The 19,244-nt window shown below is 49.3% G+C and overlaps 1 protein-coding gene across 1 annotated transcript in view; it reads right to left on the bottom strand.

Moving 5' to 3' along the window:
- LMCD1 (LIM and cysteine rich domains 1) overlaps window positions 1-8,307 on the bottom strand; it is a 29,668-nt gene extending 21,361 nt beyond the window's left edge. Inside the window, exon 1 of the mRNA XM_084292591.1 lies at window positions 8,188-8,307. Coding sequence (XP_084148717.1) covers window positions 8,188-8,268 — 81 coding nt within the window. The 5' untranslated portion in view covers window positions 8,269-8,307. The remainder of the gene's footprint in view (window positions 1-8,187) is intronic.
- Between the last annotated feature and the right edge of the window lie 10,937 nt (window positions 8,308-19,244).

Here is a 19,244-nt window from a genome sequence, read left to right as displayed (position 1 = left end):
ATGCACAAGCACAGGGTCAAGACAAATTCATTTCTCCTCCAGCAGAAGCATGCTACTGCATGGGGCTGCAGCAGATGGGGACTTGGCTAAGTGACTCAACAAGGAAGGTGGAAACGGGAGGGCAGAGCCAGCTCCAGTTGCAAAGTCAGTCACCACAACAAAAGGACAATTGCTGAAGTGAGGAGATCCTTATCTGCTCAGGGATGCTTAGACCACACTCCCCTGGGAGACCTTTAATCATCTTTCCTCCTGTCTACCCACAGGGCCTCTAACCACAATGCTGGACTGCAGCAGGTGGGAAACGCCCTGGAAGGAGGAGGCTCCCTGGGGCAGCAGGGCCTCGCTGCGAGTGCCGGCCCCATGCCCCAGACAGCTCCAGCCAAACGGCAAATTTGGCTAATATGGTTATTAATCAAAGGCCCTGAAAGCTTCCAAGAACACACGCCTTCCTGAGCGGGTGTTGTGTGCAGCGGTCGGACAGGAGGCAGCTCGCTGAGCTCCATGCCAGCGGAGGACACGGGGACAGGCTGTTGGGTGACATCCATGGCACCGCTCCCTGGCACCCTGACTGCTCCCTGGCACCGTGACAGCTCCCTGGCACTGCTGCATGAGCCATCCTGCACCCTCCGGCCTCTGGCAGGGCTTTTGGGGCCGGCTGTGGCAGCTCCAGAAGGGCCTGGCTGAGCGGGGCCCTCCTGCGTCTGCAGCGAGCCTTCTGGATCCCGCAAGCACTCGTTACACAACACCTTATTTGGAGGCTAAAAACGGCAATGGAGACACGTAACTACCTCAAGTATGCTTCCTCCTCCTTTTTAGGGAGAGAGGAGGAAAAGCTGGCTTCCAAAAAGTTACTACACGTTGACAACAGCACTGAGAGCCGAGGTCCTGGTTTCACCTCTCCCTGTGGCAGAGCTGAGGACACAAGGCAAGCGTCTGGTGCAGCCCCAAAGACCCTCACCGCCTTGGCATCGGACATCCTACCCCCAAAATTCCCATCCAGGCACCACATGAACCCCCCGGGTGGGGTTCCTCCAGCTGCAACAAATTTCGGAGATTAACAATTGTAACTTTGAGAAAGCCCCGAACAAAGAGAAAAGGAAATGGCAGATCGTATTCACATGGGTGGGACTGGTTTGCTCAGTGCAATTGTGGAGTCTCAAGGATACGGATGGATAGCAATTAATTTTGTGTCATTATTTGATTATAACAGAACTAAGCTGACATAATGGGAGCTAAGTCAAGCTTCCTCAAAGGAAGTCCAGTAACTGGAGGGTGTAAACATTTACACACAGCAGAAGAGGTGGCTGTATGGCAACAAGGGGAATGCTGCAAGTTCTGCAAAAGTACAACTCCCCAAGTCAGAGCTATGAGGTCCTGCATGGGCCAGGGGAGGAAAATCAGCCAAGAGCAAAATATTACCACGTCCAAGGGGCTGGGTTTTAGCTAAAGGCAAGAACTAAGACTCAGTACATAGAGAAAGCCTCTTTGGTTGCACTTTCCCTCCATCTGCAGGTCCAGCAGGGCAGATTTGCAGCGATTGTTCTATTATTTCTATTATATCCAGGTGTAAGAGGCACCTCACCGTCCCCTCTCCAGCCTCAGCCCCAGCACACATGTAACTGCCTCTCCCGAAAAGGGTGAGCTCCGCATCCTCCTGCTGGGCTGGGCCTGGAGGTTCCCACCTCTGCCACAGCAGCGGCAGCAGCACCAGCTGGGGGCTAGGAAAAACTTCTTGGCACACCCAGGGACGTGCAGTGAGCTGCCCATGGCAGCCCCCAGAGACCCGAGGCTCCCTGCAAGCACATCCCAGCCACAGCCAGGCACTGCTGCAAGCCCACAGCATGCTGGCAGCAGGGATGGAGCCAACAGAGACCAACCCCGGGGCATGCAGAGGGGCAGACTGCCCTAAATCTGAGGCAAAGCAGGACACTGCTGTATGAGCACTGAAACTGCTCCTCTGCTGCTCCCTGCAACTGGTACAGCAGCCAGCCCTGCTCCAATGCTGAGCACAGACTGCTGCACGCTCCCGGGAGTCCTCAAGGTACCCCTGCTTCAAACAGCTGTACAGAGTAAAGGTAGCCTGGGTAATAGGCACTCTAAGCCAGCAAGAAACCCACGTCAAATATTCTCACTTCTATTCTCATTTCTTAATTCAAGCTGAAAAGCAGCAGCACTCAGATAAATGAGGTTGTCAGTAACCTGGCCCAATTACCAGGAGAGGTTTTTCCCTTCAGTGGTTCCTACTGCTGGCAAAAGGATCACATTAATCTAACAAATCTGAACTTGTGTGTGCTTGTTTAAATAAGGGCCTTTGAGTTGCATCACTCGATTAGCTTTTGTATACATATATTTAAGTGCAAGGGCAGTTACCGCTGCTCAGGGTACTGAGCAGTTTGCCTTTCAACAAAGCAGTAGAGCAGGGCAGTCCCAAATGCTGAGCTATCTGCTAAACAACATTCACAAGGTGGAATTTAAATGAATGTCAAAAAAACACTTTTTGGTGTTACCTAAATGATGATCCAGAATTTCAGGTAACCACAGAGGCATTGAAAACTTGGCTTAAAGGCCCCAAAAGGGAAGGCTGGATACCTCCGGAAGGGGGAAAAATAACCACAAAACCACAGATATTTTGAAAGTATTTAATTTGCCTCCTAAAATAGTGAGTTAAGATCCTTTCATCATTGTAGGTGAATCCCAATCAGCCCTCCCTTGGGTAGCAGAAGCCCCCTTTCAAAAGCTTGACCTCAAGCATCTTAATTTGTAATTTGGATGGGCAATCCATCTCACTCAGCATTTTCCTAGATAGTTTTCCAGTCTAAACCTTATTAATAAATTCCTTTAGGAAGGGGATCACCTGTTTCTCATTAAGCCTGCCTCTCAAACTGGGGGAAAAATGCCCCAAAAAGATTGCAAGTAGCTCTTGTGGAGTTGTTCTCCAGGAGCCAGCACTGAGCAGGACCTGCAGGGCACCCAACTGCTCCCTGGTGAGCACAGGCAGAGCCCAGGGAAGCAGAGCAATGCCCCTTGGCACGGCAGGCACGAGCATCAGAGCTGAGCAGAAAACACCCAAGGCAGACCTCTGAGCAGCCGGAGCCAGGTAGCAGGGACAGCCTCTGGAATGGGCAGCTCAGGACAAGATTTATTTTTGAAGGGGTTGCTTGACAGTGGCTGCAAATGGAATAAACTTGTGTGAGTGTAAGCAACTGCTCTTCGAAGTGCATTCATCAGTTCTGCACATGCTGCTATCTATAATAATTTTGACTTGGAACGGCAAAGGACAGCTTTGATTTGTTTTCTTTTCATAGATGAAAAACATCTATTGTAGCCTTAACTTAAAAGCTATTTGTTTCCCTACCAGATTCTGAGCAGCTATCCAAATTACCAGGCTCACAGAAAAAGAAGTGACATTCATGAAGATTGTCTTAAAACCTAATGAGAATTTGAAGTCAGTGAATGAATTAGTACTATCTAGAATACTGGAGGCTCTAATTGATATTACACTTTGTGAAGTAAGAAGTTTATTGCCTTTTATTTTAGCAGCATAAAGACCAGGGAAAGGCACTGATATCTGAGGAAACTATTTCAATAGAGCTGCCAGATCTCAACCTACAGGATGACAGAGATAACAGAACCAGAGCCTCTGCAAATATCTTGCTCTTCCAAGAGCACATTGTTGGCAGGATTCCTTTCTCCACTAACAATGTGTGAATTAACGATAAGAGAAGGGCAAATTAAAAAAATACGATGAATAGATTTTTCCACAAACAAGACAGTGCTTCAGACACTTGGTCTCAACTATAAGAACAAAACAAGCTGCGAGTAGGTGTATGGAATGGGAAGAACCCACCCAAATTTAATTAAACAGCAGCTGTAATAAGTTCCAAAGTGCTCAGGTAAGTGTCTCATTTTAGCCATCAATTCCCTTCCCACAAGCCAGCTTTGTCCTTCCCACTTCTAGCAGTGGAAATGGTGCGGAGCCATCATCAGGAGCTGGGCTTTCCATCACTGCATTGACATTTTGCATTGCAGGAGCTACTCCCATCAGGGATTTTGTACAACATCCTTGATTTAGTCCTCCTAAATCCCTTCTCAGCTTGACCATTCATATTTTACAGCTGCAGAGATTGAGACATAAAGCTGAAGGCATGCCCGAAGGAACTGTGGCAGAGCACATGAAGTACAGCAGAACTTCTCCAGGTGTCCAGAGGCAGCAAGGGAAGTCAGAGCTCATCCTGGGGCTGCCCAGAGCCCTGCTGCAGAAGCTGAGGAGCTGTGCCACCTCCCACTGGCAGAGCCTGAGCACCTGGGCACCGTGCTTTTGGGTAGGTTTGCAGTCACATGCTCCTGCTAAGAGGACAGTAGATGTTTTCTTTCCAGCTTGTCTTCCAAAAGTGGAAAGAGCTTCCCCAAAACCTTTCCCTTTCTTTCAGCCTCATCTTTAAATGAAGCAATAGCTTCAAGCTAGGACAGCTAAATACTGCTTTTCCTGAATGGCTGAAATACACATTTTTTATATATTTAAAAAAAAGTCTCAGCCTAAACAAACACTCCAGACACTCCCTCCCTGCAGAATGAGAAGGATTTTGTAACTTGTAAATTGTGTTTTATGGGGCTAGGTTTAGTCCTGAGTCCAAGTCCCAAAATAAGCTCTTTAACCCATGTGTGCTTTATGATTTCATATCTATAAATACTTGTTCACAGAGCCAAGCAGGTTTCTGCATTAAGATCAACATCTGTTTCTCCATGACAGCTGCAGCAGCATTTCCTCCCTTTGGCTCCAACACAATGCCGCTGGCAGCTCTGAGCGGGGATTTAGACACAGCAGCACACCACCTTTCAGAGGGTATGCAGGGCAATGGTCATCTCCCCAGGCCAAGTGTAACCTCTTGTACCTACACTGGGGCAAAACGCCTCGCCAGGACGAGGCAGCTTTACGGAGAAGGGATCAGCCCTTCACAGGGAAACACTGCACTTCTATTAACAGAGCAGAACTGGGAACTACGGGCACAAGAAGTCTCCAACAGATAAATAACTTTCTATGGTCTAATTGTTAAGAATTATGAGGTCCAACTTCCAACAGCAAGGATGAAGTTGCTTGTACAGTCCCTGACAGTGTTTACACAAGAGAGCACTCGCGCATTTAAGTGACTGATGTGATTGCCTCGCATGCACGATCCCTGCAGTTAGTGTTTACTATCTTTATTGCTGCACGCTCAGATTGCTTTGGAGTGGCTTTGGACAGACTATAGATTTCACAGATGTGTTCTGTGGAAGACTACTTTTAGGCGTAACCTTCACTGTTTGAGAGCTCAGTGTCTAACCACAAAGGCAGCCATCTGCCCAAGCTCTGCAGAGAGCTGCAGAGCAGATGTTCTGAAGGGAAAGCACAGTTGTGGACTTAGCCCAAAAATCCTGTGTCTTCATCCAGGGACACAGTTTATGAAGAAATGAATGAAAAAGCTGAGGCTCCAATACACTCTAGCTTTTAAATGCCCTACATTTTGGGCTTAAGGGGCAAGTTCCCAAGCCTTAATAGCATTCCCACGCACATCTGCAGATACATGTGCAGAGTATTCAGGTGTCCAGACACGGTGTTGATGGCAAAGAGGTTTTGCCTCTCCTCAGGGTCAGCAACATCCAGACCTCTGCACCTTGCAGGTCTCGCCACAGCAACAGCAGCACTTTCTTCCTGTCCTACCGTTTGTCTGCTTTGGATGCTTGCAAAAAATCCACACTGGAGAACTGAAGAAATAAAAAGTTACCGAACCAAAAGTTGTATTAACTGAGTAAACTTTACCTTGGCTTTTAACAGCACTTTTAGCTTAGAGGGTTATTTTCCTCTCCTGAAAAAAGAAGACTGAATTTAGTGAGAACAGTACACAAATCCTGATGCCTTCTGCCTTCACAGTCCAGTTGAAATAGCTCCAGGAAAGCACAAAATGCCAGCCATCATGCTTTATCTTGGTTTTGAGCTTTAACTCTCCATTTAGAATTTAATCTAAACAACCCATTTGCCAAACAGAATGCCGTCCTGCTCATGCTGTTTTAATTTCCTCAGAAAGAATCCCATAATACGCTAGGCAAGACATCAACAATAATTAAACCCAACAGTGATTGAAAATCAAATTTTCAGGGCCTTGCAGCAAGCCCTAATGAGTTCCAGACTTGCTCCCCGACTTGCTCAAACTGGTTGCGCGACGCTGCCAAGCCAAATTAAAGTTTGACAGTATTTCACCCTCTGCCCAGAAAAAGTGCCCTTCTCATGATTCAGGAAATTAAACAGCCGTCTACCGCAAAGACGCCCATTTGTCTTTGGACGTGTATTATCCAGACTGATCCAGGTTCTGTATTTTTCTTGTTCTTTTTATGCCATTTTGTTTCCCCTTTCAAAGGGCAGAATAGCTGGGACTTTTCTTTGTATGCTGTTGTGCCCAGTGCCAGCTGAGGTGAACTGGGACAGCCGGCCTGTCAGAAGAGGTACACAGAGATGGGGTATTCGCCTCCCTCACTCCACGCAGGAGATGTTAAGCTCCACACTGCCTGGTCACGAGTGACTGCGAGAAAACACGTCCTGCAGGAGCACACCCTTCCACTGCAGGCACTTTCTGCTGTTCCTTCCACAGATTTAAGTGAAATTGCAGTTACAGATGTCATCTCTGTGATGGTGGATCTTTACGGCCCCTCACCCTTCCACCAAAGGGAGCCAAGCATCAGGCTGCCTGTTTTGGAAGGGTTGGTGGGTTTCTGCACAGAGAAACCTTACAGAGGGTTTTAAGCCCTTTGACCTACTGCTGCACAGCCTCAGGCTCCAGCCCCTTTGTGGATGACAATCAAGAAGCTCCTGGGCAATGGGTCTAGTGCAGAGGGAGCTTTGCCACAGTGCAGTCTGCCCAGCCCTCCTCGCTGCCCACATCTCACCCTGCTGCTCCCAGGGCATCCCCAGCCCTGCGAGCAAAGCCCTGGCCAAGGCAGGAAGCACGGTGGTGCCTGAGGAAAACCAACAGACCACAGCTCCACGAGCAGCAGCAAAATCCTCAGCTGCACCTGCCCATGAGAAGGTGTCACGGAACAGCAGACACCTTGGCCAGCACACCTTGCTGCCGAGCACCAACACCACCCAGGGCAACCCGCACAGAGCAGCCAACTTCTGCAAAACCCAGCAAACAGCTCGAGCAGCAGCACTGCTCAGAGCCACTGGGACCAAGGCTGACCTGTCCCAGGAGGGGTTTCCGAGGCCAGCACTGGCACAAAGCTCAGGAAGCTGCCATCCCTTGGCTGGGGAGGTCCCGCGGTGCCCCTGTGCTGGCACTGCCCCACCACAGCCATCTGGCAGCGGGAGATGAGATTACAACAGTGTGGAAGCCTCGAAGTGCTGACATTAGGCATTTAACTCACCCCCTAACTATGCGGTGACAAAGGTACATCGAGTAAGGCCGTAAGAGCAGCTGCTCCCTGACGACCCGTTCCACACGTTTTTATTTAGCGATTAAAGCCCCTTCCACTCAGCCCTCACCGTGCCAAGGGAGGGCTTCGGTTATTCTGGTTCGTTCGCTCATCTGTGGCGGAGACCTGGATTTTCCAGGTAAAATTGAGCCTTCGGCGGCCCGACCAAGGTGCACAAGGACTTCCCAGCCCCTAAAAAGCCTGGGACGAATCCCCCAGAGCACAAGCTCAGCCCGACACGAGCTGACCACGACGGCCCCGAGCGGCTTCCCCAAGAGCCGCACCGACGGGGGCTCGGGGCGCAGCGGCAGGAGCGGGGCCGGGACACCCCAGGGGCTCCATCCCGGCGCGGCTCCGTCCCCCGAGAGTCACCGCAGCCAGGAGCGGAGCCGGGAGCCCTGCGGAGCCGTCCCGGCCGGCAGCGGCGCTCCCCGGGCACTGCGCGGCTCAGCCGCCCCCAGCCGCAGGGCGCGGAGCCGAGCGGCGCCTCCGGCACGGGCAGCACCGGGGAAGCCGCACCCGGCTCCGGGGCGGCACCGGCACCGTCCCGGCGCGATGCCCGCGGGGCTGAACCGCATCCCACCCCGCACGGTGCCGCTCCCCCAGCCGCGCACCGCACCGCGCACCGTCCCGCCCTGCTCCCCCAGCCGCGCACCGCTGCGCACCGCACGGTCACGGTCCCCCAGCCGCGTCCCGTCCCGTCCCGCACCGCTCCGTGTCCCGCATCCCCGTCCCATCCCGCACCTTGCGCGCTCCGTGCCCGGCTCCGTCCCGCGCAGCGCCCGCTGCCCGCCTGCTGCGCGCCGCCCGCCCGGCGCCTTTCATTGGCGGCCCCCGGCGGCCCCCGGCCAATCGGCCGCCGGAACAAACTTTCCTGGCCAATGGGCGCGCGGCGGGGCAGGGCGGGGCGGGGCGCGCAGGGTGCTGCGCGCACGTGTGCGCGGGACAGGCGCGCAGGGTGCGGGGCGCAGCGCAACGCTGCTGGGTGATCCCCTTCCCCATCCCCATCCCCATCCCCGTCCCCGTCCCCATCCCCATCCCATCCCCGTCCCCATCCCCATCCCCATCCCCATCCCCATCCCATCCCCGTCCCCATCCCCATCCCTATCCCGTCCCATCCCATCCCCATCCCCGTCCCCATCCCCGTCCCCATCCCATCCCCATCCCCATCCTGTCCCCATCCCCATCCCCGTCTCCATCCCCAATCCCATCCCCATCCCCATCCCATCCCCTCTGACCACTCTGCACCAGCCCCCCCAGCCACCACAGCTCCCGCCCGGAGCGCAGGGACCAGCAGGATCGGGCCGGGGCAGTTTGTTGCAGCACCCACTCTGGTGCGTTTTGAGCAGAAAAAAGTGTCTGGAACCATGTTCCTCTTCCTAGTTCAGCATATGCTAAGTGCTGACCTATAGCCTTTGGGTGTTGTTTTTCTGTTTTCCTCTTTTTTTTTTTTTTTTTTTTTGCACAAAAGAGTAGGGTCTCCTGTGCAGTTTCCCACAGACATTCCTGCCCGCTCTGGCTTTAGCAGGGAGGCCCAGCACAAAGCCCCCTTGTCCCGCTGAGGGCGAGGGCCCACACGCGCGGGCTGGCGGCTGGCCCTGTCCCCTGTCCCCCCGCTGTGCCCTCCTCCTGCTGGCGCCGGCGGGACCGTGCTGAAATACCAGGAACCTGCACCCGACCGCCTCCTGACGTCCTGCAAGCAAAGCACAGCTGCCAGCAGCACCCGGCACAGCTCCAGGCTGGACTGTTTCTTTACTAATGTAATTAAAATAAAAAAGAATCTAAATGACCTTATACTGATTCAGTATCTCACCTGTTGTTACATTTTCTGAGATCCCTTTCAGATATTCACGCAAAGAAGGGAAGCGTGGGGGTCATTTTCACCAGGATTCAGTTTCTGAGGGCACAAAGTGCCTTTTGCTCACCTGCTTCTGCACGTGACCCCGGCAGGAGCCATCGGAGCTCACGTTGCTTGTTGTCCCCAGTGCCTGGATACGCCTCCCCAAAACGAGGGACTGCAATTTGCAGCAGCCGTGTGAAAACGCACGAAGGGCAGCAAAGGTGCCCGTGGGGGGACAGAAAGGCAGCGTGGGGTCCATGCTCCTGTCCCATGCTCTGGCCGTGCTCTGCGTGGTCCTGACGTGGCTCTGCAGGCCGTGGGAGACGAGGGCTCCCTGCAGCTTCCACCCAGGTGTGGCTGCCACCGGGGGCTGCAAGCGGTGCCCCAAGAGCCGGGGTCCCACTTGGGCAGTGGCTGTGATCATTGGGCTGGTCCCTGCGGCCCTGCCGAGGCCGTGTGCTCGCCCCCCAGCAGCTCCTCGCAGGGTCTGGCCCTGCAGAGGGGTTCCCTGCTCTGAGAAAAACCCACGGCAGCCACGGAGGTGTTAGCAGCCTGCTCCAGCAGAGAGGCCGTGGGCACCGGGGCTGGGAAGCCTCCCGGGGAAGGAACACGTGCCCTGATAGCAGAGCGAGTTTTTTACATGTTTTAGAGGAGATTTTTAAACATCCTCAGAACAATCTGGGCTAAGAAGCAAATGCAGAAGAGAAATTGTGGAGAGAGACAGTCCTGCCGGGGACAGCGTGAGCGTGACCTTACAGAGGCATGTGGAGAGCGGCAGCGGGAGCAGCGCGGGGATATTGTTTTTCAGGCCCGTGTCACCAAGGGCTTGGCAGCCACAGAAAACACTTGAAATGGCAATGGGATGACATTAACTCACTTTCCCAATCCACACATGCACATGGCAACCTGGGGAGTAGGAAAGAACTTACAGAGGGATTTCTCAGCCCCGTGAAGCACGGGGTCATCGGCCAGGTCCCCCCGCTCGGGGACGCTGCCGCCGGTCCCCGCTCACCCATGGTGAGGTGCGCCTCCTGCACGCGTGGAGGGGGGCAGCCTGCTCGTGGGCAGCAAACCCGGGCGGTGAGGATGCATTCTGTGAAAAAGCACAAGTTTTGCTTCCTGGTGTGGTTTTCCACAAGAGCTGCAGAGTGCCAGGTGCCCAGGTGGCTGACCTGCCCCCACGCAACGGAGGCTGTCCGTCGGCGTGGAAACAGTGGTTGGCACCTTGTGTAATTAGGCTTACTGTTGGAAGAGGATCAAACCAAGATCTGAACAGGTTTCAGAAACACCCAAAATGCTTATATCTACAACAAAATACATCTGGAATTGTTGTAATTGATGATAACACAGAAAAATAACACGATAAGCTGTAGCTAATCCTAGGCAGACCATGATACAACATCAAGGGCAGATTACTTCTGGTGCTCAGAAACACCAGGTGAAGCACCTGGCAGTGGCTGCTGTCAGGGACGGGAAGCTGGACCGAGCCGGATTTTGCATATTTCAGTCTCCAGTTTTCTGAATGATGCTGGCTGTCATCGGGAATGCACAAGCGTGACTGCTGCCTTGCAGGATGCCAGCTGCCTCTGCGTCACAGCAGGTTGCGGAGCAGAGACGAGGGCGGATGGGGAGAGGCAAAGGAAAGTTAAAGTCAGCACCGAGGAGGACCCGAACGCTCAAACTGAGCCGGGCCAGACGCCAACGCCAGTTATCACTGACGGCCTCTGAATAATGAGTCTGTGCTATACTTAGCTCTTTGCTAGGAAGAGACAAAATCATCCCATGACTAAACACAGCTAAATCTCTGCAGTAGTCATGGCCCATAAATTGACGACAAATTGACAAAAGGGAAAGATGCTCAACTATGAGAAAGAGAGATTTTGGGCTTCCTGTTGACTCACCAGCAGTGTGTATCAGGACAAAACGATCCCCAAAGAGGTGTCACTGGACCGTGGCTTCGACAAAAATAGCTGCTGGCTGAAATAATGTCAGTAAAATTTAGGAATTAGTAATCATTTCTTAACCAAGCAGAGCTCTTCTTCTGACATGATGCTGCAGATGAAGCCAGACTTCCCGTCTCCTTTGAGTTCGTCTTTATTTGTCTGTAAGGTCAGGAGTTTATTGGGATCACTGAGGACAGGGGAGAAAAGATGTATTGGGCCATCTGCGGAGAGCTGTCGTTCCTAGTGCCTCACTCTGTGATTTAAAATGTCTCAGCAGTACACATCTCTCAGGGCAGATCAGTGCTTTCTAAGATGGATTTTGCCAGGTCCAACTGTGTGTTTTTATCCCTCACTGATGTGCCTGCTGCTCATATTGCCTCAGCTGTGACTTTGAAGCAGGCAGCAGCTCTCCTGCCCTCTGACTTTTGCATCTGGATGATTAAGGCCAGGTCCTCAGTGCCCCTTCCCGAACCCTGACGGGCACCTCGGGGAGCCATTGTCTCCTGGAGCTGAGACCTGCCCGGACGTGGGGAGAATGAAAAAAGCAGAGAGCCCATCAGGTGCTGAAGTGTGGCCGTGAGCTGCCCGGACAAGACGCACGTCCCCACGGCTGCTGCAGGTGGGGGATGGCCGGGAGCCTGCCCCGTGTCCCCTCCCTCACCACCCACCGCTGCGGCACATCGGGAGCATGGGCACAGACCTTGGCAGGATCCAGCCCTGGCACGAGAGGAGTGGGGGACTTCAGAGACCAGACCCGTACGGAGCAGACTGTAAAGGCTGCAGGAGAACAGCGGTGGTGGGGGAGCAGAAAGACCTTTCTTAAGGATTTCTCAATTTCTTCAGGAATCCCACATGGAGGAAAGGGCCAAATTTCTGCCCGGAATTTATGCTGACCTGTTTTGTGGCGAAGAAATAAAAAATGTTGCTGCAGAAAGAGGAACGAAGCCTTGCAGCTGCTGAAGCTGGATTTTTGTATGTTAACCAGAAGGTTGGTGCCACTGGGCTGCCAGATGACCCTGACAAACGATCCTCACAGAGCAGTCAACACTGCTGCTGTCCCACGGGCAGATTCACGGTGATACTGCTAATATAAAGTTGCTGCTTGACTTACTCCTTGACTGATGCAAGTGAAAATTTGGCCCAGAGACAACAGAAATGGACAACGACCATAAATACTCGGGATGCCACGCACTAGTTCCAGTTAGAGAACGCACTGGGATGGGCTGGTGTTGCAGCTTCCGTGGCACTGTGCAAGCTGCTCGAGTCTTTTGCCTCTTAGAGAACAGTTTGTGTGCTGCAAACCAAGAAGCCAGTGCTATGGTTAAAGGGATTACTTCAAACTATGCTATGTTTTCTAGTGAGAGAATTTGTGGTATTACATTCTTGGCTAATTTTCAATTTTTCTCTTTTGTACAAACATAAAGGGATAAATGAGGTAGAAAGTACTGTTCTACAGCTGGTTTTGGTTAAGTTTTTGCCCCTCTTCCATGAACATAGTAGTAAAAATACAGATTTGGTTGAAATATTTTTGAAGAAATTTTCATTTCCTGGACGCTCAATCGGAACAAATTGATCAAAGGAGAAAGACAGAAAAATAACTGGAAGAGACTAATCAAGAAGGCAGACAAATGACAATTAAAGCCAGGCAGCTCTTTTTCTGTTGTTCCTGTATGTATTGATTTTACCCGTGGTTATTTGTAAAGAGATGCATGATTGCAGCAGAGAGCAAATAAAAACCCTTCATTTTCAGCTTGAAGAAATATTTTGTGGCAACATAGTATGTTTTTTTCACTGGTTGTGATCAAATGAGTCATCTAGTTTATAGTCAAAAATAGATCCAGTAATGCAGATTAAAAAATAAAACAGCAATGCATGTGGTTACGGACACAGCTGTTGTGATATGGGTTTCCTAATTTGGCTATATTCATGCAAGGTTTTTCTTCCAAAGATTTACGCAGTCAGTTTCATCATCAAAAGATTATTTGTAGTGAGTAAAGCTCTTAAAATCATGTATCAGTCTAAGTCTCTGAATTCAGCGATACTGAAATCCATAAGAAAACGACATTTAGCATTTACAAAGAAAATGAATCACCCTTTTTGCCTTTTTACTTTGAATCCTCTAAGACTTTTTTTTGACTTTGTCTTTGCCAAGGGACTTGCACAAAGTTGCTCCAGTGCCTCTGGCACTACTGGCACCCGCTGCTGGCACAGCCAGCCTGCCCGCTGCGCCCAGGGAGCCACCGGGAGCACCCGGGGGGGCACCCGCTGTGTGCCCAGCCCCTGCCTCCTCCTGCGCCTGCTGGGGCCGAGCTCTGTGCTGTGCCCATGGATGGGATCCCCGGGGCAGAGCTCTGGCTGAAGGCGTTACAGGGCTGCCACGCTGCATCCCCATTGCCCTGCCAGGCAGGAGTGCTGTGGCTGAACCCAGGGTGCTGGTGGCAGCAACATTTGTCCGGCTGGCTGTGCCGCCAGGGAAGGGGTGCCTTTATCCCACCTGGTGTGAAGACAAATCCTGGGAAGGAGGAAACTGAGTCTGGAGGGGACACAACCTCTTGAGAAAGCCGTGGGCGTACACAAAGAAGCTAGAAAATGTCCTAGAAAAGATATTCCAGGGTGAAGAGTTGTTTTCAAGTGATGTATGTGGCTGTAAAGGGTCAGCGGATGGATGCAGGGGCATTGGCTGCTCATGTGGTGGGAAATGCCTGGAGAGGATGAGGGTGGCAAGAACAAGGCCAGTTGTTAGCAAAAATGACCATGGGAACCAGTGGTGGTGCCTGAGCCTTGTCGAGGCCCTCCTGGAGCAGGAGAGGTTTGGTCCAGGGCTGTAAATCTTCTAGCCCTCAAACGGCAGAGACCTACTGATCCAGCAGCCCTGGTTTCTTGTTGTGCACAGTAAGTCCATGTAAATAAAGCAGCGGTCTGCTCCTTCAGTCCTGTGCCAAATGTCATCCCACGTGTAAGTGTCTGTATCATACTGTGGAGCTGTTTTTATTTAAAACCAAAATGTTATGTCATGTAGGCCTTTGCTATCAGAGTGAGAAATCTTACTAGTGCAAGAATATTAAACTAACAAAAGTAATTTTGAAGAATGCTATAGTTAAGATACAAACACTAGAAAACTAACCTTATCTGATGCTAGTCTTTACAGTCTGACATTGAGTTTTATGGAATAAATACTTTTTCATTTTGACTTTCTAAAGGTCACATCTGGGGATGGGACAACTCAGGAATCTCAAAAAAACAAACAAACAAACAAAAAGAAATCTCAAAGCAAAGATTTCTCCTCTACAAAGTACCTTCCCAATCAAAAAACAAACCCACAGGTCTCTCTTCCAGCTCCAACTTCAAACCCTCTTTTGAAAGAATTTAAGGTTGGCTTTTAACAAAACATGCACTAGTGCCTGCCAGCCCCACTGAATGCATCCCTGCACCCTAAGACAAGCAAAGGACGAAGCACTTCTCTTGGTATCATTTATGAGGAGAATGGTAGTTTTCATGGCTGAGTTATGACTGTTTTCCCACTTTCTTATTTTTTGGTTGTCACTCACAGCGTGTAACCCAAGGCACCTCACTTACCGAATACGTGTGTAATCACAGGCACTGTTTGGAAAGGTCTGCTTCTGCGGGATAACGTGCTGCCACTTAAATCCATACCACAGCGTTCCAGTAATTCCTTTTAAAAGGCCACCATTATCACCCCCATTATTCACTGCAGAAGGACCCATTGTAGTTTGATAGTAGGTGTCCTGTTTTCTTAAATTAATGATATGCTGCACAACTGCTAGCATATATTTAAGTTGCCATTTACTATAGTAATAAATATTAATCAGCCTCTAAAACAAGAAGTATAGCATTGTTGGAAAGAAGTAAAAGAAAATTTTATGTTACCCTAGGCTGTCTTGTTTCTGCAGGGACACAAGAAAAATGGTGTTTATCATTTGGTATTTCAATAGAAAAACACTGTAGGGCCTTTCTAAATCCATCTAGCTTAACTGGTATTCTACAAGTTCAAAAAACAGTACAGATTTAAAAGAAAGCATTTATTTCCATATAGTTTTTCAAGTATTTCCAGCTAGTTTTTCAAATGCACTTACAAGTTGATTCCACGCACCACTTAAAAATGAAAGGCATCGCTGTACCATATGGGTTGTTTCCAAGCAATGGCAGAAAAAGTCACAAATGTAAGAGTTTCCATTATTTACGCAAATGGCTGTAAGAGCACCAAACAGCCCAGAAGGATTTCAATTCAAGTATGAGGTTACATGTCTAAAAAGTGAGCCTCGCTTGCTGTTCATGGCTCTTCATTTATCGTTCTTCAGGTGTGGAAGCTAGTAGAAACTTATTTGTGAAGAGCAGGACTGTAACCAGATGTTTACACTGGCACATTCAGTGACTCCAGAGGAGCAGGCAGATACTCAGGTTGTAATCTGACAGATGAGGGCAGCATGCAGCCAGCTTTACAGAGAGAAGTTTTGATTTCCTCCAGAGCCAGTGGCACAACTGGAGCACGCAGGGTTGATTCAGCTATGATCTCTGAAGTCTCCGAGTTCAAAAGTTTCTCTGATTTTTCCATGTGTATCATGTGTATCCATGTCTTGTCCAAATTAATTTGAAGGGCAAAGAACTGAGCAAGTCCTGCTTACAGTAACCGGGAAATTCTGCATCAGGGCTGCAAAGGCTGGGTCTCACGCCATAGCGACAAAGCAATATTTTCCATCAGAAAGGCTTTTGTACTTCTGGTAGCACTAATTCTACCTGTTAATCAATAACTTCTTTTGTTTAACTAATGTTTAGCCAAAAATGACAAAGAATTGCCCATGGCCATACCTGGAGATCTGACACACTGAAAACTCCTCTTAAACCTGCTATGATCATTTATGGGCTGGCATAGGCAGAGATCTGCTCTGAGTGGAAGGAAAGGTGCAGTCCTTTTTCCCCTTGACTTGGTTTTGGTATGAAACTTGGAATCAACTTGCTGGTATGAACTTCGTTCGTTTCCAAAGCCAGCTATGTGAGCCCTTGTTGTGGCAACTGCAGTGTATGGACACCTTTGGTGGGCATCTTTATGAAGCTGGGGGACTGAGTGCCATGCATGGACCTAAATGCTTCATTAGGCAAATAAAGTGCCTTTCACAAGCTGGCTGAAATAAAAAGGCAGCTTAGGTTAGCAGCCCTTTTTATCCCTAACAGTGAATTCCCTTCCTTTTCCCCGTTCATTTCGGAGTAGATCATTCATGTTCCGCTAACGCAGCGTAGGATTTATGCCTGTGATTTAGTAGGTACGAGCCACCTACTCCTGTCTCAAACACTTCGCCAAAAGTCTGGCATGCAACCCCCTCTGACATTACATGGACATTCTGCGAATTTGTCTCCATTCATCCATTAGTTCTGTGTTAATCTTGTTTATTGCCTCGTTGTTACTCTTTAAAAAATGCCGGCTCATTCGTCTTGTAGAGGCTCCCACTCAGATGCTGTCTGCTAATTTGATTTAAGGCGCTGTAACTCTTTAGAGCTGTCACTGGAAAATATGCCTTCTTTTGGCTCAGGGCTGCTGTAAGGAGCTCATGGTCGGCATCGGCATCAGGATGGACGGGTTGTTAAAACACATCTCTGTCCAAAGTGAGTCTGGACAAGAGAAGCGCATCCGAAATGACACGTCCCAGCGAGAGCCCTCACATTTTCAGCCAGGTTTGGCCAGCTGCTGTGGTGACACACTGGCAACAGGGGCACAGACTCTTTCCCTGGTCCCACAGCAGTGGTGACAAAAGCACAGAAGGCTGCAGGAGGTGACATTAACCCTGAGGTTTTGCAGCTGCAGAGCAGTGTCCAGGCCGGGTGTGGGATTCTGCTGAGCTGTTGACCTACTTCTCTCATGGGGACACCATTCCCTGCATCTTGGGCATCTCAAGGTGACCTCCCCAGTGGTTTCTTTGTGGGCAGGTTGCACGCTGAATGCAGCGTTCGTGCCTTCTGAGGAACACAGCACTGAAATCTGTAGTTGTGGATAAGGCTGGGTGGGAGAGGATGTTTCAAGAGTTTAAAAGATAAAGTTACTTTTGTTCTCTGATTGGGTCTTTGAAACATCTCCCTCCTGGGAAATTAATATAAATGAGAGACATACTCTGGTTACTACCTAAATAGCACCAGTATATTAATATTTTAATTCTGTAAAGGAGGCTCAGCAAAATAAACAATGCCAAAATGTAGAGCTCAGTGATGTGCAAAATAGAAAGTCTCTTCTCATTTGCTTGAAGCAGCAATGATCTTGTTTCATTTAAGCTAGATAGCTTACCCTCAGAATGATTGTGCAGAACATTTTTCTGTGTACGCATCATGAATGGAGTTGAAATACTCTCAAATAATAACAGTTGATCATAATATAATAGGAAAAATGAGAGAACGATGTTACAGCTTGAAGCATATCAGATGCTATGCAAACAGACTTAATGTGCTCTTCAGGCAGCGGCTCCACGACCATTAATACAGAGTCTGTGTCCTGTCACAGGACCCAGCATATAGATTTGATATAGAGCAAGGGTGAATGCACAGTTAAACACCTGTTGTATTAGCCAGCGTGCACAAGATGATATTGATGTTGAATCAGGCTTTTCTACTGGATGTGAGATAACAGACAGTATCTGAGCTGTTATAGAGCTGGTGTGGCATAGAATTGGACCTGCAGAATGCATTTATAATCAGTGTGTGTACCATGTGCCCATGGCATTTTTATCAGGGATTAGGAATTCTAAAGATCCTTTTACGGAACTATCAAATGATGGCTGAGTTGCAATATGGAGGAGTGATATGCAAGTGATATTAAACTTGCATATGAAGTGCTGGGAAAATTTAATAAAGAATGAAAGAAAATGAATTGCTTGTGATGGTTGATTGTGACCACGGTGTGTGCAGCAATCACAACCTGCCATGCATACACGTTGAAAGTGTGATTTCAAAATGTGGCTACCAGTCACACGGGAAGCCGGATTTATGGCTCCCAGTTGCATAACAGCATGTGGAAATAAATCTATTTTAAGATCTATCTAAGGAGATTCCCCAAACTTGTCATTATATAGATTTTATACTGCGCAGTTCCAGGAGAATTTGTCTATTAATCACCTAAACAACAGAGGAAACAGTGCTACATAAGCATTATGAAGAAAGATGATTTTGCAACTGATGCTCATTTGACTAAGAGTATGAAAATGCAGCCTGCAATCCACGTAAATGGATATTGGCATAAAAGAACATAAAGACAGATTAAATTGCTGTAGTTCCCAACAGGTGACAACAACTGATTAGCTCTATATAATACACCGGTAGGAAGGCAGAAAGGAAGGCAAGAGCAGAAGTCTGAAGGAAGGATGCTGAAGAGGCCAGTATGCAGGTAAATGGAGTTTGCCATTTCTAGCTGGACAAATTTCATTTTTACAATGATAAGGTAATAAAATAAATGGCTTTGCTAACCTTACCATTATACTTTGATCTACTGTCTGAGCATTATTCTAATGTTTATAGAGAAAAATATCTGCCTTCTAGTGAGTCCTGGTCTTTTTGGTTGAATTAGGTACCCAGTAAATGGTGATTACATTTAGGAGTGTTCTTATATTATTAAATAACATAAAATGTGATCAGGGAACTCATTAAGGCAGCAATATATGCTCTGTAAGTATTATTCTTATCTGCAAGCAAAGTGACAATAGACAATCTATCCTGTACTTAAATACTGGGGAAGGAAAGTAAGGCAGGATGCAACCGAAGGAAAAGCTTGAGCTGGAGCCCACGTGGTGACATGGGAGCCACCCGTGCCTTAACTTACACAGACTGGCTCCCTGTGCATGGTCAGAGCCATGTTCGTGACGGAGGTCTCTGAGGATCTTCTCATGCTCAATGTGAGTTCATTCTGCAGCCTGTTTTTCAGCAGCAGCCCTAATACCATTGAGCCCTGTATTGTTGTGAAACCTGTGTCATCATCACACTGAGAGCTGTCTGCTTTGTGCAGCTTGGCTGGAACTGGCAGA

The sequence above is a fragment of the Netta rufina genome (assembly GCF_964035555.1).
Source record: "Netta rufina genome assembly, chromosome: 10".
Classification (NCBI taxonomy): domain Eukaryota; kingdom Metazoa; phylum Chordata; class Aves; order Anseriformes; family Anatidae; genus Netta; species Netta rufina.
This window is presented reverse-complemented; position numbering and strand designations above follow the sequence as displayed.